The sequence below is a fragment of the Primulina tabacum genome, chromosome 5 (assembly GCF_025594145.1).
Source record: "Primulina tabacum isolate GXHZ01 chromosome 5, ASM2559414v2, whole genome shotgun sequence".
Classification (NCBI taxonomy): Eukaryota; Viridiplantae; Streptophyta; class Magnoliopsida; order Lamiales; family Gesneriaceae; genus Primulina; species Primulina tabacum.
Genome location: NC_134554.1, coordinates 41,706,057 through 41,729,821, shown reverse-complemented (window position 1 = coordinate 41,729,821; position 23,765 = coordinate 41,706,057). Strand labels below are relative to the sequence as shown.

The window sequence follows — 23,765 nt, the reverse complement described above, 5'->3', positions numbered from 1 at the left end:
TAGCGTCTTTCTTTTTTCCTTTATCTTTGTCACTTTTCCTTTTGCTTTTCAGTACATATGTTATTCATCAGTTTGCTTACTCAAGTGATACCGCCATTCAGACTTGTTTCTAATGTTTCTGTTTTTCATACTTCTGATATCACATTTGCCCTTTCTGGAGTCCGCAGTCAAATTTTGATTTCCGGAATTCGCTTGTTCTCGATTGCAGAATTATTAACGCAACTTTAGAGCATTCTTATGACGATCTGTTCTGGACGTTGCAATAAGTTGTTCCTTTACACGCAAAAACTTCATTTCACTCTGTATAATTGAGCCTAAGAAATCAGTGTGATATGGTTTGCAACTGTAATAATTTGATGCTTAAACAAACACTATGATATCTTACTTTTTATGTGATATAACTTATTTCTTATGTGCAGAAATGCCTTCTAGTTTCTTTTTTTCTACAAAAAGGAGACCAGAGGTCATCGCATAACAAAGTAAGAACTGGAATCATATTAACACAATATGAGATTCCAATCCCTAAACAATCTGACAGCGAAAACATTTTAAACTCCACATTATTTGTAATCCAGCATGGAACCCTAAGTTAATCTTGTCTCAGCACTCTTTGTTATTCATTTTAACTTCTGACCAATTTTGTATTTCATTTGAATGAGTCTTCTTAAGATTCTTCTCACCAGTTTTTTATTTTATTTGAAGGAGTCTGCTTAGACTTTCTTTATCGATGTTTTTTGCTGCTCCAAATGAGAAATCATCGCAGAAGCTAGCTTTTCCCTTGAATGAGGTATATCATATTATATGTATGGAGGAAAAGATATAGTTTTATTCAGTGTGCCCTCCTGGTTTCTTGAAATAATTTTGTTCCTTGGACTTGTCATTTATAGTCATATGCTAATTAAGAAGGATAGTTTTTAATGCAAGCTTTGGTTGTATCATATGTGGGGAAGGATGCAGTCTAGGTTTCTTTGTTCGCTTTTCTTTATCATGGCCAATATCAATCATATATTGTGAGATGGACTCGATTCTTGCTCATCAGTTATTGCGAACATCTTACCTTCCTACTTCTCTCCCTTTCCTTTCCCTATCTCTTACTCTTATTAATAATTTTTGTCTGCCTCTTTCTATCAACGTCCTTTTTGAAGAAAAATGGCTCTGATTAAATTGTTTGTGTTTGGTTGGCGTCTGGGGCTTACTAAGGATAATGAAAATAAACTCCATGAACTTTCTGGACCATTATATGAGGTATCGCGTTTGTAGGATGTCTAATGCAGGGACCTGCTTGATATTCTTTTTTCTTTTAATCCTTGTGCATATTTTGGTTTTATTTTTGTAAAAATTCTGCAGGTTGGCATGTGATATGGAACTGCCTTATGCGGTGTTTGCCAACATTTTGCAATCTCACCTCAATTGTAAGCATCCATTTGTGTAAAATTCCCATCAAGGCATGGTGTAGATAGATCTTTGAAATGCTTCCTTTCCTCTTATGGTGAATTGTTAAGTACAATTCATCTACTTTGCATTTCATATTGTAGGAAAAAGTAGGTACAGTTAGATTCTCTCTCATGAAATCTCAATCTCATGCACTTAAGTTAGGATGGCTTAACACTGTCTTAACACCAGTTTATTCCTGTTTCCATTATTGTATAATGTTCTTCTATTTGTAATTATGATTGGGTGTTCAAGTATTTATACAATTCTGAAAGAAACTTTTCAAGCTCTAAATTCAGTATTACAGGGTTAGTTGTGCTCTCGTCTTTGAAGGTGGATGCTGCTTTATGCTGCTTTGTAGCATAATGTTGAGCGTAAGATTATATAGATAACATTTTGCTTCTCTTATTTTGATTTGATTGTTTCTTTGCTAGTAAAATGCTTGCTTCTCCATGATTTCAGTATAATAACTTCTTTGCTTGGCATTTACCCAGGATACAAAAGATTCATATCTTGTTCCTTTCGAGATATGGGATCTTCGGCTATTTAAACGCACACTTTCAACGTGAGTGATTCACCTTTGTAAACTTTTTGTCTTTCGTGTTGCTTTAGAGTATAAATCTTTCATTGTATGTCATTGTCGATCTCATCTTTACCCTAAAATCCATGAATAGTTGTTGATATTCTTTCTTTGTTCCGGGAGATACATGTTATATATATTTTTGTTCTTTTACTCTCTTGAATATGACCCGTGGTACTGTGAGATGGTTCGTCCAGCTTTTTTGGAAACCTCTAGCTACTTGTAATTTCTAATGCAATTAATTTCTCTTGAGATGCTAAAGTTTTCGCTATTTGGGTCCAACGAAGAATATATGACCTAGGTTGCCACTAAAATATGTCATGCAAAATGATGCTTTAGGGTCACCAGCCATAGTTCGGCAAAAATCCTCCGATGCCCAAGAGAAAATATGAAACGGAGATTATTTGAATGCATAGTACTTGGTGTAAAATTGGCATACATTAGCATACCTTTTAAAGTTTGTGTACACTACCCACTATTTGTAACACTACCCACTATTTGTAGCTATAGAGGTATAATTGGTTGAGAAATAATAACTCACAAGGATTTGAAGTTCTTCTCTGTCCGGAAATATCGGACAATCATTCGACGTGAAAAAGAGAACATGTTCAATCTAGAATTCTGATGTCGATATTTCTCGCCATTGGGACGAAACTACAAATTAAAAGGATGTAGGAGTGGAGTCCAATGAGAAACAACCCTAAAGGTCTGTTTATTAGATGCGTCAGCCACTCCAGTTTATAAAAAATGAATTATTCTAACATGGCATATATCATGTCAATCCAAAGGCATATTCATAATTCTTGACAGCATTTAATTCACCTTAATATATATCTTAAATGTGAACACTGGTTTATTATACCAGCACTAACCAAATATTAATCATATGTTGTCTCTTAAGCGGAGTAAGAGAGGACAACTTGGGAGACTAATGTATTAAGTGCATACACCTTTCAAAATAAATTGCAACTCCTAATATCTTGTGTGACATGGAATTATAGAAGCCTTACTATCGTCCTTCCTATATGCTACTTTTTAAATTTTCATTTTATTTTGCTTTTAATATTGCTAGGTAAATATTTTACGAATAATCACCTTATATCCATTTTATCTCCTCCGTGATGGTCTAATAATTCTGAACACCTTAAATAGTTATTTGTTTCCATGATATCTTCGATGGAATTTGTATGATCATATTTTCTCATATTTTTTACTATTGCCTTATTTATTTTTTCTTCATTAATATCTTGGGTAGAATTAGTTGGTGACAATTGTTGTTTACCTTAATCTAATCGAATTGTTAGAATTGTTGGTTCTTACCAGACAACAATTGTTCTCAGTGGTGCTGTTTCAAAGAGTTGAGTCTTTAATGTTTAAAACATCAGTTCTTTTTTTATGTATTATCAAGCACTTAAATTCAATAATTAGTGAAGTGCAGTTTATAGTAAACATTAGGACGGAATTGTTGGTCTTATATGGATGTTCTTTTTTTTTTTCCTTTCTGGCAGCAATGTAGTATTTGTTTGTTGACATTTAAGTTACTATACAGTCATAAGGATTTAAATTATGCAGTTACCATCAACTGCATCCTTATGTACAATAGCAATTTTTATTTTATAATTACGAAACTTGTAAGGTTTAGATTCCATTGTCGCCATTAGAATACCATGGTATGTGGAGTTACTTTATAGTATGTTTGAGCGATAAACTAATAACGATTTGATTTTCGCTTATGTTTAAGAGGAAGTGTTTCTCACTGCCTTTTTTAAAATAAGAATGCAAACTGTGGGGTTGTAAAGAAGTAGATTTTTCTACTTGTCATGAGATGGCTGATGCACGAATGCATTTAGTTGAATACTTCCTTTCTTCGGGGTCAAGTTTTAGAATGCTTTTATGTGATCAGATATTCGTGTTATCATGCAAACTTTTGTTTTAAGGGGAAAATTCTAGTTAAGTGCAGTTTTGGTGAAAATAAAACCCTTGCACAGCAGTATTCAATTCACTGGCTTGAAATTGTTGTGTATGGATCCCCTACAAAAGATTTGTGTTTGAGATTAGTTTTCCACCATATTTTATTGGTGTGCCGTGTGTGATTATGTCAAAGTAACTTGCTGTATGTTCTCTCAGAATATGAAAATTAATCTTGATTCAGAGTTCAGAATGCAAGAGTATAATTTTCCTTTAGCTGTCGTAATTCTTTTCCGATGATTCTATCCAGTGTCTTGATGTTGGGAAATATACTTCAGGTCTTTGTGCTTCATCTCATGCTACTTCTCCAAGAGAACCTCGCTGGTAAGAACCCATTATACCTCTCATTTTTGTATTCCTATAATAACTGCAAGAGTTATTTTCAGACGTGTGTATTTGATATTTCTCTCTTAGTTTTCTCTTATATCCAACCCGAAACATAACAACTCTGCTGTGTAGAAGCATATATGAGAGTCTTTTCTCATCAACAACTCAAAACAGAATAACTCAACTGTGTTGAAACATGGCTATTAAAGTTCACGTTGTATTTTCTTTTGATTTCTTTTGTTATTTCAAAGCTGTTATGGTGGTTGGAAAATATCTAATGGTGCTCACTCTACTGTTGATATAGTCAAGAGTATGAATGTATGATGACCATGAGAAGCATACAGGTAGGCATCTTGTTGCGGTTCCAAATTTGTAGTTTTGGAAGTTGGAATTTCTTACTCTAATATTTATGGCCATGTTTATAGACTTGGTAATAATTGATTGGTGCTTTAATAATTTCACAAAGTATGTGGAAAGGAAAGGGTTGCCATCCCATTATCATAAACTGCGAATAAATGGTGAATTTGATTTTTGCGTCATTCCCTGAGATGCAAAGCTTGTTATTTTGTGCTTGTTTCCCGTTGCTATATGTCATACTGGATGACTGTGTTAGTTATTCTTCCTCATGTATCTAAGCCTGCAAATTTGTTAGTTGAATGAAATTCTTGGGATCCAAAAAAGATTTTCCTTCATCTTAACAGCTTTTCTTTATTTTAGCTTTTGAATTCATTTGAATGGATTACATTTTAAAAGGGTGTTTTCACGTGTTTTCAATTTATTGGAAGGATCCAGATTGTATCTTAAATGTATTCGTTTTCTTGCTGCAGGGTGATCTGCAATATTTTTTGGATCTTCGGCAGAATGTGTTACCAGCTGTTTTAGCTATACTTAACTTGAAGGTACATTCCAAACTAGGTACAGTGGCTTTGATATTTTGAAGTGATTTGATGAGATTGATCATAACTTTTAATAACCAAGGAATTTTTTTACGATCTTCAAATGATTCTCTCTGAAATTCCAGTCTATCTGCAAAAGAAATGAATCCCATCTACGTATAGATTGAGAGACAATATATGATGAACATATTCAATTCTGTCCATCAATTTTCTAATCCCTAGTACTACATCCTTTTTTGTATCTCTTTACTTCTTTGCTTTTCTTTTATACATGTATAGGTGGTGCAGGATGTTGACATTATTTAGTATTTTGATTGACCTCCTAATTACATAGGAATTCACAACACTGAATGAGCGGTTCGTTGTGCTGCTTCCGGCAGCTGCATTGCCCTTTCTGGTTCTACCCCTCTTCTGTATGACGCTTCAGGACTTCTGCCATTGCTCTATGCTGAGCCTGTGGAGGAATTGGCCAAGGTATTATTCTTGCAAATCCATCCTTATAAACCTTTTGATCTCACGTATAATGGCTTATCTTAAAAAGTTGTATCCGATGTGTGGTAGATAGAGGAAAGTCCAAGTGATTTTTTGGAATGCTCAGTTGAAGTTTTTGCGAAGATTGATATTGATTATGGTCCAAAGCCGGTGTCACATTCTTATTTTTTGCTACTTTTGAAATTTAATAACTGATGGATTTTCACTGTCATTTATGATAAATTTGTAGGTGAATTTGTCCAATTACTGCCAAAATGTACGATTGCCACTGAATCTAAGAGATCAGCTGCTTCATGAAATGGAAAATCACGTTCTTGAATGCATAAAGGAAGTAGAAATTGACAAAATGCTGCTCTCAGAAGTTATCTACACATGCGCTCTTTAGCTAATTTCATGTTCTGCTCGTATTCAACAAGGTCAATATTCACTTTCATTGATCCTTCCCATTCTCCGTTGCGGCAGTAGTCCTTTTATATGTCCCATGACTTCACTTAAAAGCTTTTGAACTGTGTTGTATGCTCCTCTGTAAACTTTTAATAAGCTCCAAGTAATTGGGGCTTGAGACAAACCTGCACATGACGGTGTGACATTGTTCATTCCTGCATGGTTACCTATCACACTCTTGTTCTGGTTTGATTAGAAGGTCGATATTTTCTCAATCACTTGATTGGGGATGCCGATTTTATTCATTCAAATATTTTTTGGCTTTCACTAACAATTATAGGCTTTTGTTTCAATCTGATCTTAGTCATTTGTTTCGTCAAATATAATGTTTTTGTGATAAATTTATTGACACGTTTCTCTTTAGCACTAGTTTGCATATTTATTTTTCCTTCATTTTTCTCAAACGACTATAAATTTTTATGGATATGGTTTTCAATATTCTGTTGTATTCTCAGAGTGTTTCAGGTTTTTTCTTTCACTCTCAGGATCTGAGAAATTCCTCATATCTTTTCTAAATTGGGTGAATCGTTGTTAGGATATCTAAATCATGCCATTTCAATTGTGGAGAAATATTACAATGATGGTTTGTCTGGATGTTTGGAGTGGAACTCCATCATTAATAACATTGACTCGACTGCGACTTCTTTTAAAAGTTTCACTAGCTCGCCTTTTCTTTGCAATTGCCAAGAGAAAAATATTGCAAGTTCTTCATTTTATTTTGGAATTGTTCAATCTTCTGAATGCAAAATTGTATGAAGGATGTTCAGAGTGCAGAAGGAATTCTCAAGCAAAGCCAGACTTCCCCAATTTATCAGACGCCCACTCCATTCATGATCCTTTGCCGCTAAATAGCAGGGAAAAATTGATTTTGGATGTGGAGATGGATATGAACGGTGGGTCTATTGATGTAGATAGGTTAGGTATTGACGGTAGTCAGACAACTGGGTCTTCCGTTTCTTTAGTGAATCAGAAATTGAATTTCCTGTCAATCATTTCAAGTTTTTTCCCAATTTTATCATTGTTGACGTGGGAAATCATGTTCAATCTTAGGGAAAAAGAGAACGACCACAAGTATCTTAGTCTCATACCTTTACGTTCCATGTTTTTCTTGGCATTTGCTTTATAGCTCATGCACACAAGTAATTTATTTCTGTTTCGTATTTGAGTAGGTTTTAGAAAACTTTCTATGCATTCTCAGCCGGCATCCTCACTGGTCTTCCTGCAGACATATATTGGATTTGATATTGTGCTCTTTTTGTCGTCTCTGTCATTTCAATGCAAGCAATTTGGTGACACCATTTGATTATTCTAAAACTACCCGGTCTCTATTTGATTTCCCCTCTGCAGGTTGCGTCTATGACTGATGCAGTAAATTCATATGAAAATCTTAAATTCCCGTGTTCCTACATACTAGATGGCATCTGTTGTTTGGTGGCAAGCCTGTTGCTGTCAAATGGGGTTGGAACTCAGAATACTGTTGCATCTTCCTTTACGAAAAGGGAGTCCGAAGAGGTTTGATAGTTGTGATATGTCTCTAAGCATGCTTGGATGTTTTATTGGTAAATTATTGATGGCAAGTGGGATGTGAGTTCGAGTTGTTAGTGTCAATATTTTTGTTTCTTACTTGATTTTGCTGACTTTATACATCATTTTTAGCTTTTGTCAGAACAGTCTTGAGGAATGCAATTGTAAGTTAATGTTTAATTTGTACAAATTATCCAGTGTTAAATAAAAGTTGAAGTAAAAAAGATACAATTGAAGCATAGTTAACTAGAAGTTAGGTCGCGAGAAATTAGGTTTCAGATCAACGAGGACAAACCATGTGAAGAAATTTAGTGTGCGGAATTACTTGAGAAATAGTCATATTTAAAGCTTTCTCATGGTAATACTTGTCAGAAAAATTGTTTTCTTTTTTCTAAATTAGCCTATTGACTTTCAGTGCTTGACTTCTCTCGGAGATTTGGTGACTAAAGTCTTTGATAACAGTCTCTTCGACTGGTATTATCGTGCGAAGCTTGTTAACTGTTTATGCAATTTTGTATTGCTCAGACCACAACTTGCTCAGGTGATTAATCTTTATCCGCATCATGATTTTTAGTTGAGAAAATGTGCAGCTGGTTTATTTATCTTGATTTTCTTTTTCTCAGTAATTAATCTTTAGTCCCTCACTTAGGTTGTCATTCTTTTATTCATTCTTATACAGTTAGTGATCGACAAGCTATTTATGCTGCTCCGAGATCCTGATTATCGAGTTAGGCTTTGCCTAGCTCGTCGGATTGGCGTCCTTTTCCAGACATGGGACGGTCACTTTGAACTCTTCCAAGATGTTTGGTAATTGGCTTGAGATAGACATATTTCCAGTAGCTATGATAATTTATCAAATTTATTGCAGCTTAAGTGTTATTCTAAACGGCCATTGACATGGGTCAGGTCCATTTATAATCTTGTTTGCTTAACCACACTTTCTAATACTTGCTCTACTTATAAGTTTCTTGATGCCGTTGCACATTTTAAGATTGGACGTTCCATACTATATTTTATCGTGGGCTAATGTTTTAGGCTTTTCTCCATTTTGTACAAGTCTAAAGTAGCCTTGTGTGGTTTAATTAGTGTATCAATTCATTTAGGATTTGCTCGTGTACAATGTGGTTTCTGATATGATACTCTTCTTTTTGCTTCTAAAATAACATCGTTCTGGAAAATGCCACTGCAGTTCAAATTTTGGAAGGAAATTGGTTACTTCCTCTGGGAGAAAATAGTTCGAGCACGGGAAGTTTTGTCTGCTGGTCCTCAACCTCGTCCGATTATGGAAACAATTGTCGTAACTCTTATGCATCTTGTACTGCATGGTGAGAAAAATAGAGTTAGAGGTACCAAAAATATTTAGTTCTCGCGAACACTATTCCCACTAATTGTCATAACTCTCATGCATCTTGTATTGCCAACTCAAAATTTTCAAACTATTCCCACGAACCAGCTTAAAATGATGATTGATGCCGCTTCAAAATTTTCAAAATTTATTCAATGAATTGTCGATAAATTACTTTTAGCGTTTTGATTTTCGAATTTTACATATAGGCAGTTTTTATTATATATGTTGTTGCTTCTATCGATCCCTCCCAAAGGTAAGAGTGGAAAAGTAAAGTAGCCACGCCTTTATGTTGCATTTGACCTTGGCTTAATTTTCCAAATATCCATCTTTGTTCAGAGAACTAGTCAGTGCTGTGCTTGGCAGTTATCTAAGGAAACATGCTATACAAACAGGACAAAGGTGATAAATACATTTCTGATTGATTAATTTAATTACATGATACCAACTTTACAAATTATTTTGTGCTTTCAACATTTTTGAAGTTCTTGGAGGAGCTTATGGGGCCAATTCTTTTTAATTGGGTTGCTTGTGGTGTAAGCTTAGTTGCACTTGTTGAGGTAATGTCATATTTTGCAATCGAGGTGTTTAGCATGTAAATAGAAAACTAGACAGTTAATCTGATTGGATTTGCAGGCAAGAGGCATTTTTGCGTCGAATTTGGAACCTATGAACTTCATAAAATATTGTTGTCCGTGGCTGCTTCCGGCTTTGATCTTGCAGGAAGATGCTAACAGCTTAAAATGGGTTGCTAAGGTAGCTAGCCTTGCATTCATTTCCTCTAAGAATGTTGTAGCTTCATTTAACTTTTTGAACATTAATATTATTTTTAGATTTGTATTAAATCTTTGTCCAAGTTATTTTGGTTTAGATGTCTTCTATGTTTTCTTAATGTGGCGAGGTGTTTGATCTAATTAATGTTAAAAATGATAGTAACTCGAGTCAACGATTTTAGCATAGGGTAGTTGTATGTCGTGTTCACTCGATGTGGATTGATCTTTGCGAATTGATAATATCCATGTCAGGATCATAAGATGACATTTTTGCTATTGAATATCTTGAACTACATATGCTGGTTTTTATTATTGTTCTTTTTCCCAGGTTGCTTGCCAGCCTTGTGCAGCTTTAGTTAAGAGTCATTTTGTGCATATCTTTTCTGTCTGTATGGCAATGCATTGCAGTAAGAAAGCTGGGTGGGAGAGGGGATCAAGAGTGCTGGAAACTTCTATTTTACTTATCGTTCATATCTCTGAACATGAAAGGGATGAACTCATTAACAAGAAAGTGGTACTTTCACTTACTGCCTACAACTTTAGTTTTAGCTTTTAACATCTCATGTTGAAAATCAGCTGCATTCTATTTGATACTTTTTGCATGAAGTTAATGTTGTAATTGTGTTTCTTTGAAATTTTTCTTTTATACTAAATTGTGGTAAAAATGAACTAATCTGAATAAAATCTTTGTCTGTTACACGTATGTATCAAGTTCAAGTCTCGAAAAACAATTTTAATTCTAATTTATGAAAGCGTTTTGTAAATCAATGGTATAATTTACATTCAATTAAAAAGTTCATTTTTTATGCTTGACCCGCCAAAATTGGAGTTTTTTTGAAACCTAGTTTGAACTGTGTGTGATGTTTCTCAGCATAAGTGGATAATTCACACCTTGAACTAGAAAAGAACAAGATGATTTTTGAAGATTTAGAATTCTTTAGAAGAATGTTGGGACAAGATTAAGTTTAGGGTTTCAAGTTGGATCTCTAAGAATGTGGAGGTTAAATCGTTCTCGGTCTCAGACTTGTATAAGAATTGAAGTATAGTATTACGTTGACTCGTAGTACGAGTCTTACCTTACTATGCATGGACCTTTGGTCTGTTTTTTGTAATTAATATCTTTTGATAATATAATATCGTTTCTTTTTTAAAAAAACTAGTGCGAATAGCTTCGTTGTTACTTGGAAAACATGATCAAATTCAGATTGTAACTTTCTCATCGCATCCAAGTAGTAGGTGCATTTTCTCTCCTTGTTAGTATCAATCTCAATCTTTGTAGGATTGTCTTCAAGCAGAGTGAGTGGAAATGCCTCTGAACATTTAAGGTGTTTAGCAATCTCTCTAATAAGACTATTAGAAAAACAAGGTGCAAGCAAGATGGATGAAATGGATAGTCTAAGAGTAAATATGATGTTCCACCTCTTGAGATGATGGACATAGGAGCCAAGCCCTATGAAGAGTTGGGGACAATAGAGTGTTAAGTATGGTGGTTCTGCTAGCTATAAGATTAGTCTCCTTGAATAAATAACCGGGAGACCGAAATTACCTTCTTGAGGAGAAAAAAAAACCTGAGACAAAATCATTGAGAGAAATATGAGTTTATTTCTTGTTTCCTTTTCAGCTCGTTTCGGTTTGTATTGATATGGATAGCCATCTTTCTCCCAGAAAATATCGATTGAGTATTTAGGGCTATTGCAGTTGGTGCAAGGACGAGTGTTGGCCCTGTATTATTTTTATTGATAGCCATTGCAGAGGCTTTAGAATGATCATTTAATCTAATATTAACACTGTCAGGGACTCAATCCATGGGGCCCAACCCAACTCAAACAAGAATCGAGCAGCAAAAATCAAGGATGTGCTATATCAAAGGTTTACTCATGGAAAGTTTAGAAAATAAGGAGTGAGATTATTGGATTTTTATTTACTTTCCTTTAATAAGTGTTAGAATCTCGAGCTTAGATAGGGGAATAATGGGCATATTTCTTGGATGCCAGTTTAATGCTTATAGTATTTAAAGGGTTGCTGATGAAAGAAATAAACATTCAGCTTTTCTCAAAAAAATATAGCTAATATTGAGATCGCGAGGTTCTCTCAAACGAGCCTCGAACATCCAAAAAAATAGGTAGACAAGGTAGAAAAAGCCACAAACAAAATCTCAGAGTTAAACGATCAACCTCTTCACCGACCCATAACCCGATCCTTTACCCGCGCTCATTACAAGTTGGTATCAGAGCAAGTAGTTATGGGCGATTTGCAAGCAATCCAACAGCAACTTACGACCCTCTTCAACCTGTTCAAATCCGAAAGAGAAGACCAAGCACGCAGACAAGATGAACAAGAACGCAGCCAGCAAGATCTACAAAAAAGGCTTGAAGAATTGGCTGCTCAAGTGTCAAAAACCAGCAAGGACAGTGAGGATAGCAGCGGAGCATCTGATTCACAGACAAGAGATCAGCGCAAAGCCAATGAGTTGGGGAACCTGAATCAATTCATTCCCAAATATTCCAGGATGGATTTCCGGACATATGATGAGTCAACCGACCCCATTAGTTGGATAAGCCGATGTGTACATTTTTTTCGCCATCAACGCACACCCGAAGATCAGCGTGTGGGGCTTGCGTCTTTTCATCTGGAAGGAGACGCTCAACTGTGGTTCTTAAAAAACTTGAGCGAGATCGACCCGATCTTACATGGGAGTTTTTCGCACAGTACTGCCACGTGAGGTTCGGACCACCGATTCGCACCAACAAACTGGGAGAACTATCGAAATTGCGACAAATAGGCACGGTGGGAGAATACCAACGTCAATTTGAACAACTTTTTGCACGCGCTTCCTCCCTCACAAGCGAGCAAGAAGTGGAAATTTTCATTAGCCGGCATACAAGAACACATCGCGATTGAGGTAGACATTCACCACCCAAAAGATTTAACAACTGCTATAGGCCTGGCCCATTTGTACGAAAGACGCACGGGAAGCCTACGACAAGAACCCAATTATCCAAAAAGACGTACCATCCCAACAAACACACGACCATCGATCACGAGGCAATTGAGCAGATCAGAGATGGAGGAACGACGCTCAAGAGGGTTGTGCTTTAACTGTGATGAACTATTCGTTCCAGGACATCGTTGCAAACGGTTGTTTCGTCTAGAAGTGGTCAGAACAGCGACCCAGAAGATGAAGTTGACACGATTAATCCAGACGATCCAGGCATCTCTCTTCACGCCATCACGGGAATCAGTAACGCCCAGACTACGCAAATAATAGGGTACATCCAATCGATACCTCTCCGTGTCCTTATTGATTCCGGCAGCACGCACTGTTTCTTAGACTCCAATTTGATCTCACAATTGAACCTTGAAATATCGCAACGAGGAGACATATCAATGAAGGTCGCAAATGGGAAGAGTCTACCATGTTCGGGGATGTGTTCGGCTGTTCAGATTCAACTGGAAAATCATATCTTCCATGTTGATTTTTACGTCCTCACACTAGGAGAATTTGACGCTGTCATGGGAGTAAATTGGCTCCGCTCTTTAGGAAGTATGACGTGGGATTTTGAAAAAATGCAGATGCAGTTTGTAAGAGAAGGCATGCTCGTTACGTGGCACGGAGACCCATCCTACATTCCGTCACACCGAAACCTCTCGGCAACTATACTAGAGGAGGCACCCCTTACACAGCTACAACACCTTTTGGAAACCTACAACAGCCTGTTCGAGGAACCTCAAGGACTCCCACCCTCAAGAGGATTCAGCCATAAAATCCTACTGGAACAAGGCACCAACCCCATTCTTGTTAGACCTTATCGATACCCTCATATGCAGAAAGATGAAATTGAGAAGCAATGTGATGAGATGCTACAAAGAGGGATTATTAGACCTAGCTCATCCCCTTTCTCCTCATCAGTATTGTTTGTCAAAAAATCAGATGACACTTGGCGCTTTTGTATCGACTATCGTGCCTTGAATGCAAAAACAGTAAAGGACAAGTTCCCCATTGCGGTGATCGACGAATTATTAGAGGAATTACACGGCGCTGAATATTTTTCAAAATTAGACTTGCGATCCGGCTACCATCAAATTTTGATGGACCCCGGTAGCATCCACATGACGGTCTTTCGCACCCACCACGGCCACTTTGAGTTTATGGTGATGCCTTTTGGCCTCACTAATGCGCCTTCTACTTTTCAAGCTTTAATGAATTCAATTTTCGGCGGCATTTTACGGAAATTTGTTTTGGTTTTCGTTGATGACATCCTCGTTTACAGCACAACATGGGAAGATCACATTTTCCATCTTCGTACTGTCTTCCCAATCCTGCAACAACAGCACTTATTCCTTAAGAAATCCAAATGTTACTTTGCTCAAAGACAGGTTTGGCTTACTTAGGACATGTGGTTCACGGAAGGGGTGAGTGTGGATGAAAATAAAATAACAGCCATTCAACACTGGCCACAACCCATGACTCTAAAGGCACTCGGGGCTTCCTCGGACTAACAGGGTACTACCGCAAATTTGTGCAAAACTATGGAGTTATTGCTGCCCCCTTAAACCAATATGCTGCAAAACAAGGCTTTTCATGGACAGCTGATAGCCTGCATGCCTTTGAAACATTGAAGAAAGTGCTCACTTCTACACCCATCCTTGCTCTTTCCGATTTTTCCATACCTTTCATCGTGGAGTGTGATGCATCAGAAACAGGAATAGGGGCTGTACTTCAACAGCAAGGGCGCCCCATGTCGCCCTCCGCCATAGGAAACTACCCGCCTATGAAAAGGAACTCATTGGACTCATCAAAGCCGTGCGTCACTGGCACTCTTACTTTTGGGGAAACTCCTTCATCGTTCGTACGGATCATTATAGTCTCGAATTTTTGCTCGAACAACGTATTTCAACCTCTCCACAACAACAAGGGAGGGATAAGCAAATTAATGGGTTATGACTTTAAGGTAGAATATCGGGCAGGAAAATCAAATGTCGTGGCGGACGCACTTTCACGCCTAGGCAAGGAGGACGGCTGTTTGATGGCCATTTCGAAACCACAGTGGGATTTTCTTGCAGCCATCAGAGAAGCACACTCTAATACACCAGAAGTACAACACAAAATTCGAGAGGTTCACGATGGAAAGGCTTTCGGACCATGGGAAGTTAAAAACGACATTTTATTGTTTAAATCCAAAATCTACCTTCCTCCACAATCACCATTAAATGCTCCTATTATTGCAATGGTACATGAAGGCTACCAGCGCACTATCCACCGCATAGGACGAGATTTTTATTGGCCAGGGATGAAACGTCAAGTCCAAGCAGTAGTGTCCAATTGTTCCACATGCCAACACAACAAAACGGAAGCAATGAAGCCAGCTGGACTCCTACAACCTCTGCCCATCCCTTACCACATTTGGGCCGACATCTCAATGGATTTCATTGAAGGGTTGCCTACCTCACAGGGGAAGACTGTAATTTTCGTGGTTGTCGATCGCTTTTCTAAATATGGTCACTTCATTGGCTTAGCCCATCCTTACACCGCAGTTTCAGTCGCCAAAATCTTTTTCGACAACATCTTCAAGTTACATGAACTCTCAAGGGGCTTCTTATATCATGTGATCTTGCAATGGTTGGTGTTAATTTTCTGTTACTTTTCTGAACAGTTACCTTCTGAATTTGATTGGTCAATTCATTGGTTGCGACTGTTTACCTTGATCAATGTTGTTGTATAATTTCTACGTGCTCAATATATCAAGAGATTACCCCATGCAGGGGAGACTATCCGAGTGCTTGGTGAACTACTTCAGCAACAACATATTTTAAATCTCTTTGTGCATTTAATTGTTTTATATTATATTTTTGCTGATAATGTTTTTATGATTTATATGCTGACTTAGTTGTTCACTTGATAGTTTTTTAGTGTCAGAGTTGGTCGCATGTTGCATCCTTGTGGATCTAATAAGAACGTATCCGGTAACTACATCATCCCGAGCTGTATTTACTTCTCCAACAACTACCATTGGTGCTGATTCATCTATGGTTGATACATAAAAGTATGATCTATGTATCCTTGATTGCACTGATAGGATTTCAGAATATACAACGTAACAATTTTAATGCTGTAAAACTATTTCTTTACCACCAATCACTGTCACAGCTTTTAATTGCAATTGATCATTATTGTTGGTCAATATCTTCAATCAGGAACTAGTGGCATTCCCTGATTTCGATATATTTAATGAAATACAAGACCTCCACCAGAAAATACGTCAAACCTACTCACCGAGGGTTCACTTACTGAATGTAAGCAAGTGCTACCTGCCTCATGTTATTGCCACTGGACCATAATGTTCAAGCCGTTTGTGTTCTTCATTCATATCTTACTTTGTTATAAGAGTGTTTTTAATCTTTACAGTTTGTAAAGAGACCTCACTATGTCCCTCCAAGATTACTTCTCTGCAGGTATGTCCTTTACTCTCCCAGTTCACATTTTTTTGTTTCATAATATTTCTACTGCTGAAACAATATGGTGAAATATGGTATAAACACAACATCTTATTTCTCTTTTTATTTTGTTCTGTAAATGTAATATTTCTTTGGCTTAAACAATTTAGTGAAGAGTATAATTGACACAACTTCTTAGTCACAGTGAGTGCGGTTGGTTTTTTTCCTTAATTACATGTTTTAAGATTTTCTAAAGTGGTAGCATCGTTTCTTTTGCTTCATTAGAGGATGTTTAGGAGAGAAATTAACTACTTCTATCTAGAGCTAGTTACAAAATCTTGTTTATCAAATATTCTTGCAGTCTGGAAGCATTGCATAAAATATTGGGTCAAGTGGGATATTCTTGGAGATCAAAATGATTTCAAAGATGCATATTGGCATTCGGAAAATGAAATTTTTCATGCTGCTTGGAAGCTTGTTCCAATGTGCAGCTTAGATAACACAAATGATCTTAGTGCAATGGTTTCTGATTTCATATCCAAGGTAACCGTAGCTTGCATTTTGATCTTCTTAGGAAACATTTCTCAAATTCATGAAATATGCTTTCGAGTACCTTTTATTATGCTTCAGTTATGATTACAGATTGGAATTGGTGATCCTCATTGTGTTGTATTCCATCTTCCTGGTGATTATTCAGTACCTGTGTTTGGAATAGCTATTGGCATGCAGAGACTAACATCCATGCAGATACGGGCATCTCGGAAGAAGCTCTTCGAGTCCTATGAGGCTTCTAAAGAAGTATCTGATGGATGATTCTGTTGAGATAATTGACATGGCATCCAAGCATTAAGAGTGAGTCTATATGACTGCTGTTAGATTTTGACTGTGCTGTAATCATGCGTTGTGCTTATCTTCATTCTTTGTTTTGAAGTTTGATGTATATGATGTCATTTTCCTGTGATTTAAGTTTCATTATAGAAAAGATATCTATTGAAGTTTGTAGGACGCGAGATGAACAAATATGTATGAAGAAAACAGTAACTAAATAGGTTACACATAATTATGCATATCTTAATTTATTCTACTCCCTCAGATTCTGGACTTTTGCTAAATTTTTTTATATAAAATTTACAATAATACCCCTCAAGTTGGTGCATAGACATTGATCATGCACAAATGTTTATAGGTAGGCTTTGTAAGTTCTTTGGCCGAAACACCTGTTCTTTGTTGAGTTGTTAGCATGAATGACAAGCATATAGTTCAAACTTCATTTTTCTCCTTTATAAAGTGACGATCTTTGTGCTTTGTCTTATCATGTGAATTGGTTATGGACAATCCTTATTGCTGCTTTGTTGGCGCAGTATAATCTCAAAGGCTTTCTATTGTTTGGAACTTTTCGAGGACTCTTTTTAACCAAAGAACTTCAAAGACTCTTTGGGCGTAACATTGAATTCAGCCTTTGCACTACATCTAAGACATCACTCTCCTAATTCCACCATGTCACTGAATTACCCAAACAAAGGTGTCATATCCCGAGGTAGAATCTTCTGTTAGTGATAGATCTAGTCCAATTTGCTAGCAAAACTGGGTAAGGACACTCGCCAATGTCCTCAGAAGCTTCGCTCCCTGTGACCACCATCCCCAGACTCTTCTATAGATCTAATATGTATTTACACTGAGAAACAACCAATTTCTTGTTTTGCAATTTCCCATTCCCATAAAGTATCTCAATGCCCCCAATTCCTTAATTTTAAATAGATTTGCGAAGTTCTTTTTAGTTTTACATCTACATCTCATGTAAAAATAATGTCATCAACTTATATAATTAACACTGGATTTTGCCATTATGTACAATAAGTCCGTCCTTGCTGATATCCGTGTACTCTACAGACCGAGGGAATTTTTTCAGACGCAGCTCTCGGATACTATATAAGCCTATATAGAGTTTTTTCTAGTTTGAACGCTTTAGTTTACTTTTATTCTTGATCGCCATTAAGAGATACATTCTTTACATGAAGTTGTTGAAGAGGCCAATCCAAGTTAGCTGCCATTGGCAAAAGGAGCAACACCGTGGTAAGTTTTACAATTGGTGCAAAGGTCTCAAAGTGATCTACTCCATGAGTTTGTGTGAAACCTTTGACTAAAAGTCACTCCTCATATCTCTCCAATGAACGGCCATAGTCGTGTCTTATCATGAAAATCCATTTACAATTAAAGGTTGTTTTCACTTGGTAGTGTCACTGCATTCCAAGTGCTGTCTCCTCAAGCAATGCATCTTTCAACTTTGGAATTTTAAGAGCTTCACATACGTTTTTTAGATTTTTCTGCATTGGACACTTTTGAAGTGAAAACAATAAAAAAAGAAATCTTTTCGTAAGAAACAAATTTCAATAAAGGATGTTTTGTACATGACTTGGTAGCTTGTCAATGAATCATTGGGCTCAGTCTGAATAATTGAAGGAGATGAGGGATCATTTGACAGGTTCTAACAGTTGATTTGATTTGGGTTCAGAGTAATGACTGTGTGACAGAGGAGAGTCCTTGGGTTCTTTGAAGATGATAAGTCGTACTTTTGGGGAAAGAAGAAGAAGCCTTGGGGGCACATAGCAGTGCATAAGCATTTTTTACAGCACTTAGACAAGGAATCTGTAAATTAATTTGGCTGGAGATATTAGTGAATAGTCTACAGATTCTCTCCTGAGAATGATCGAGGTCATAATGTGTTTTTTAATAATGTTTTATCTAAACTGATCAAGGTCCTAACATGATCGAAGCATATGAGAATCGATCGATCCACAATCGGATGAATCCAATTAAACAAGAGTTATTCTCCAGAATGTATCAAAAGTTTATCCTCCAGAACTTATCCTTTTTCATAAACTCCTCATCAAGTGGTTTGTGGGCTAGAGCTTTGGAAGAATTGAGATTGGTTTGGGTGGTGCCGAGATCAACACAAGATTTATTTACTACGGATCTTGGACATCTTCTTGGCAAGAGGGCAAAATTATTTGGAGAGTGGTGTGGTACATGACATATGTTGGTCTGTGTGCTTTGAGGGGAATATAAGACTTATTGACAACATTGACGAGGCCAATGAAGAGATTTATTGAGGGATTGGACTTTTGTGTATTGTTGAGATGATCAGAGTCTTGTTTAGTTTTTTGTCGTGAGTGGATCACTAGTCTGCTTATGTTAATTAAAAGCCTTTGTATTTAATAAAATATCGTGTCTTATTAAAAAATTAATCTTTTTTCATAAACTCAATATGATTGTGTTCATTGAGGCTTGTGTTTTGTTTGATTTCTAGTTGTTAAGGGACTTGTCCAGAACTTCAATTTTAGTGTTATTTGCTCAGGGTTTCTTTCAACCGAAAATGGTCAACGGGCTTTGATGCAACTGCATTCCTTTGAGAGGTCTCTTATTGAGGTTAGAATGTATTTCAGACTTTCCATTATATTTTATGTTTTATATTTATGATTTATGTGCTCTTTTTCCTATGACCTTGTCTTTTGCTGATCGATTAGGAATAATGTCTCATTGTCTTGGAAAGGTCGATTTATTTGAACTAAAAAAAGTTTGGCATCTTTATGGTGGTCACGACTGAATGATTGCATTATGTCTTTTGAGCAAATGATATTTTGTCAGTATTATTAAATGAAAGACTTTCTTTCATATAATATATTGTTTTTATTAATTATATCAATCACAAAGTTATGAAGTGCAAAAGCAATTGTTTAGATATTTCATCTTGTTGCTTTAAATATGTACCGTTATGTCATGCTAAATATTTTGTAGTGCTAAAGTGGGCTTGACTTTTGATTTAACATAAAGAATACTTCATATTTTTTTGAGACGGTCATCGACAAATGTTCAAGCGGCCTAATATACCTGAGTGACTGAAATTGTGGTGATATCTCATTTTTAATAAATATTTTCTCCAAAAGTGTGTTTTTTAATGCTTCGAGTTTCTCTTCTTCTTTTTTTAATGAATAACATCCATTAAAATAAGTTAAAAAAATTGTTTTGTTCATATACACTATGCATCCCGAGGAGATGGCAAATATTGAACCAATAGAACCAACGATACCATTACCAACTACACGGGGCATACCGACAAGCAAAGATGATCATATCCACACACATCATAGGAAAAAATAATTAATATAATCGAGAGTCTGTATCCATATTGGCAAACATCAAAGGATAAGGATCTTGATTTTCCTAATGATATCCTTGGGACACGGCATTTCTTCTTAAAAAAAATATCGATTGCGTGCATTCCAAATGTTGTAGACACGTGCTGCCACCGCAATACGTCTAAACTTAACAATTTCGCTGTTTGTGCATTTTTTGTGATAAATAGATTTAATTATGTTTTCCAATTTATATAATCATTCTAGGTCCACTCAAAAGGTGTTAATTTGGAGCTTATGCAGAGACTTATTTCTAATCTACAAAGAAAGTTGACAGGTAAGTTGTTACCGAGAAAGATCGTTAGCTCATATTTTCTCCGTGAGATTTCTCCTTCAAAATATCACTAGTGGCAAAGTGCCATGTGTTTTTCCTTCATCTATATGCTAGCACATTAAGCAAATCTTGCTGCTGGGTGATACTTTTAACCAGCTGTACTCGTTTTTTTTTTTTAAATAAATTCATTACAGAAACTTTGTAACAACTTCTGGTGGAAATTTAGGAGTTTCCTGGGTCCATATAAATTTCATAGAACATAAACTGATAAAGAGAGGAAACCTTAGCAATAGCAATGGATATGGAAGTGACATGGATCCCCGATTGTCTAGGTCTGTATTTATGCCTGCTGGGAAGGCAATGCCTTTTCTGTGTACATCTCATGATGACACTGGTGAGTAGTAACAACTAGCAATAGAGTAAATGTGACCACCAATTCGACTAATAAAAAGTAGTCTCAACAATTTTTTCTAGCTGAAGCATGGGTTGAACCTTTCATGTATGAACTGAAATTCGAATGACCTCGAAGAAATTTAGTGAAGGCATGCATACACTTAGACAGACAACACAGATATTCTCTTACTTACATCCTGATTTTACTTCCTAATTTTTCAGCTGAATCAATTTCTATCGAGGATTCAAATGTGGACAACTTTGGATAAACATTTGAAGCGTGGATCTGTCCACTTGTATATGCAGTTATAGGTTATTGCAACGATCTCATTTTAAGGTTTTATACTAGCATTTGAGATAGTTGCTCAATTCCTGCTTTACTATTTTTTTCCATTGGAATTTTCCGTAAATCAATCATGCGGCTGATCTATATTACTGGTTGCTTCAGATTATGTCAAGACATTGTGCTGGTTAAATCAGAAGTTGCAGAATTTCTGTTCCCATATGTCATTGTCAATGTTGCTGGGAGAATGGATTTAGATGTGGATCTTGCAAACTAATCTCTTTGAAGGTTACTTGCTCTGTTTTATGCACACCGGTCTTTACATCATGGTATCATTTGTTCTCAACAACTTAATACAAACAGTGTTTGAGAAAAATACATTCACTAGATTTCTTCCTGCTTGCTTTATTGTGGGAAGGTGTCCACAAAAGGCATGATTGTTCCTTGTAGCATAAGGGTTTCTTAAACGCCTCATTTTCCCACTTACGTTTTTATTTTAGTTGCCATGCGTACCTTTCTTTCCCAAGTTCTCTGGTATTTTTTATGATGTGTCTTTTTTACTTGTCATTTCAACTAAATAATTGAAAAGAGCGAGCGGATCACGTGAGAGGCTAATAAGTATCAAACCCCATAAAGGTAAGTTTGAGTCTCTAGGAGCTTGATACTGAATGTAAAAAATGATTAGCCTTGGCATTGCAAACATAAACGGGGAGCATATTTTATGTAATTTGATTTCCAGAAGAGTTGTCTTAATTTCCTTTATACGCTCAAGAATGTCTTGGTATGTTAAAACGAAGTTCAGAATTGTTGGTGCTTTTGGAATGGAAATGGATGTATTTGAAATCAACTCCTCCAGTGTGGAAATATTTTGGGTTGCGTGTTTTGGTTTCCAGATTTAGAGTAGTAGCAATTGCATGAGCATTTTAAATATATGACCAGTGTATCAAAGAATTGACTGATTGATCGTCTTATTATTTCATCATCTCTGGTTGGTGGATCAATATGACCTCTGAGGGTAAGGCACTTCCTGCATTACTGACTGATATGCATTGACCTAGTTGCTTGCTTTGCTAGTTGTGCATTGTTGTTTGTTTTGAAATTTGAATTGAGATTGCTTGCTTATTCTTGTAATTGGAAATTATATCGGCATATCATGACAAATTTTTGTTCAATAATTTGCGTAAGAAGATAAATTTGTTCAGTTTAAAGGTTATTCATAATTTTACTAAGATCTATTAGAGGAATAATTGCATATAACCAAAAACAAATCTTGATCTTTGTTGATTTGTAAGTTATTCTCTCATTTTATACAGGTGCATGAAAATATATTTATCGAGTCCAATGCCTCGATCAAATCAATTCAGCTATTCTTGCATGCTCTAAATGAGCTTCGACTGTGTCATGTAACGGGAAGAAAGTCTTCTGTTGTTCCTCAAAACAGGAAAGCTCGAAGGTAGAGGTGCTAGACAACCTGCATTTGTGCTTTGAATATTGATTTATGATTGGATTAATGTGATAAAAATATAAGCATTACATTCTAAAGATATTCTGAAACATCAAGAAAATAAAGATTTGTCTGCTTGCTAAATGGGGGCATATGGGTTCAGGACCCTATTCAAATTTGAATTTAAAAATAAATTGCCACCTTCTGATCAAATACTTGTGACCCCAACTTTGGGACAATACCCTTGGGCTATGTTTGGTAGCCATGATAAGGGAATGATTATTAAATAATCATCCATTATCTCATTTTGGTTCATTTTTAATTTAGCAAGGAGGTCCTTGATTATGATTGAAAGCCCTCATTATTTATGTTATTTGTGTGATTAAATATCCCTTCTCAAAGGTGTGATAATGTATAATTCTTGAATAGTGATAATGATATTGATGATATTTAATATTTATTTAATTACAGTTATTTTATTCAGTAATTGAATAACTTTTTAATACGCATGGTGGACTGTTTTCATTCGCATGCATGTGTGTGAGCATTTTCAAAATTAGCTTGAAATTTTTTTTCCTAGCAGTATTTTAGTAGCACGAGTCGTTTCAACCGTCATATTTTTAAACGATGGTGGCAAGTCGGGGATGGTCATTTGATGCTTTTCATTCAACCTTATCCATATTTATGAAGGCATGTTATGTTGATTATCATAATTATTTATAAAATTAGACTATTTTGCAAATCATTGTTTATATTACACTGAAATTCAAAATGTTATGAAACAAACTACGAGTCAAAAGTTCGTCATTGTAACCATGAAGCCAATCATGTTGCTGACATCTTGCCACCCTTGAGCAAGGAACTAATTTTGAGTTGGTCATATATGATATTTTATAGGTTTGATACAAATTGAAAAAATGGACTCATAAGACGATAAAATGTGATTTTTTTATTAATGCGTAA

The 23,765-nt window shown here is 36.0% G+C and overlaps 1 protein-coding gene across 10 annotated transcripts; it reads left to right on the top strand.

Annotated features, from left to right (window-relative positions):
- Positions 1-4,382: 4,382 nt before the first annotated feature.
- LOC142547741 (serine/threonine-protein kinase ATM-like) lies at positions 4,383-23,071 on the top strand. Of its 10 annotated transcripts, XM_075656178.1 has the most exons (23): positions 4,383-4,650; positions 5,134-5,205; positions 5,537-5,676; positions 5,924-6,110; positions 7,315-7,379; positions 7,588-7,650; positions 7,795-7,826; positions 8,078-8,203; positions 8,342-8,469; positions 9,221-9,263; positions 9,347-9,409; positions 9,493-9,567; positions 9,644-9,763; positions 10,109-10,291; positions 15,976-16,074; positions 16,187-16,233; positions 16,707-16,758; positions 16,858-17,067; positions 19,571-19,641; positions 20,616-20,685; positions 21,298-21,412; positions 21,524-21,646; positions 22,672-23,071. In XM_075656178.1, the coding sequence occupies exons 4-18, from the start codon at positions 6,067-6,069 to the stop codon at positions 17,026-17,028; spliced, it is 1,311 nt and encodes a 436-aa protein (XP_075512293.1). In that variant the 5' UTR covers positions 4,383-4,650; positions 5,134-5,205; positions 5,537-5,676; positions 5,924-6,066; the 3' UTR covers positions 17,029-17,067; positions 19,571-19,641; positions 20,616-20,685; positions 21,298-21,412; positions 21,524-21,646; positions 22,672-23,071. The 10 variants fall into 10 exon arrangements, with proteins under 10 accessions (XP_075512293.1, XP_075512295.1, XP_075512290.1 ...); XM_075656175.1 differs by lacking the exons at positions 7,795-7,826; positions 16,707-16,758; positions 16,858-17,067 and adding exons at positions 6,624-7,217; positions 18,234-18,288 and having other exon boundaries at positions 4,388-4,650; positions 22,672-23,063; XM_075656173.1 differs by lacking the exons at positions 7,795-7,826; positions 16,707-16,758; positions 16,858-17,067; positions 19,571-19,641 and adding an exon at positions 6,624-7,217 and having other exon boundaries at positions 4,389-4,650; positions 21,298-21,387; positions 22,672-23,066.
- The last annotated feature ends 694 nt before the right edge of the window (positions 23,072-23,765 follow it).

Excerpts from the sequence above, each read along its gene's own strand:
- LOC142547741 (XM_075656170.1), top strand. The coding sequence starts at position 6,686 with ATGCCATTTCAATTGTGGAGAAATATTACAATGATGGTTTGTCTGGAT. Across the intron at positions 8,204-8,341 it reads TCAGACCACAACTTGCTCAG|TTAGTGATCGACAAGCTATT; the intron begins GTGATTAATCTT and ends ATTCTTATACAG. Across the intron at positions 8,470-9,220 it reads GAACTCTTCCAAGATGTTTG|TTTTTATTATATATGTTGTT; the intron begins GTAATTGGCTTG and ends ACATATAGGCAG.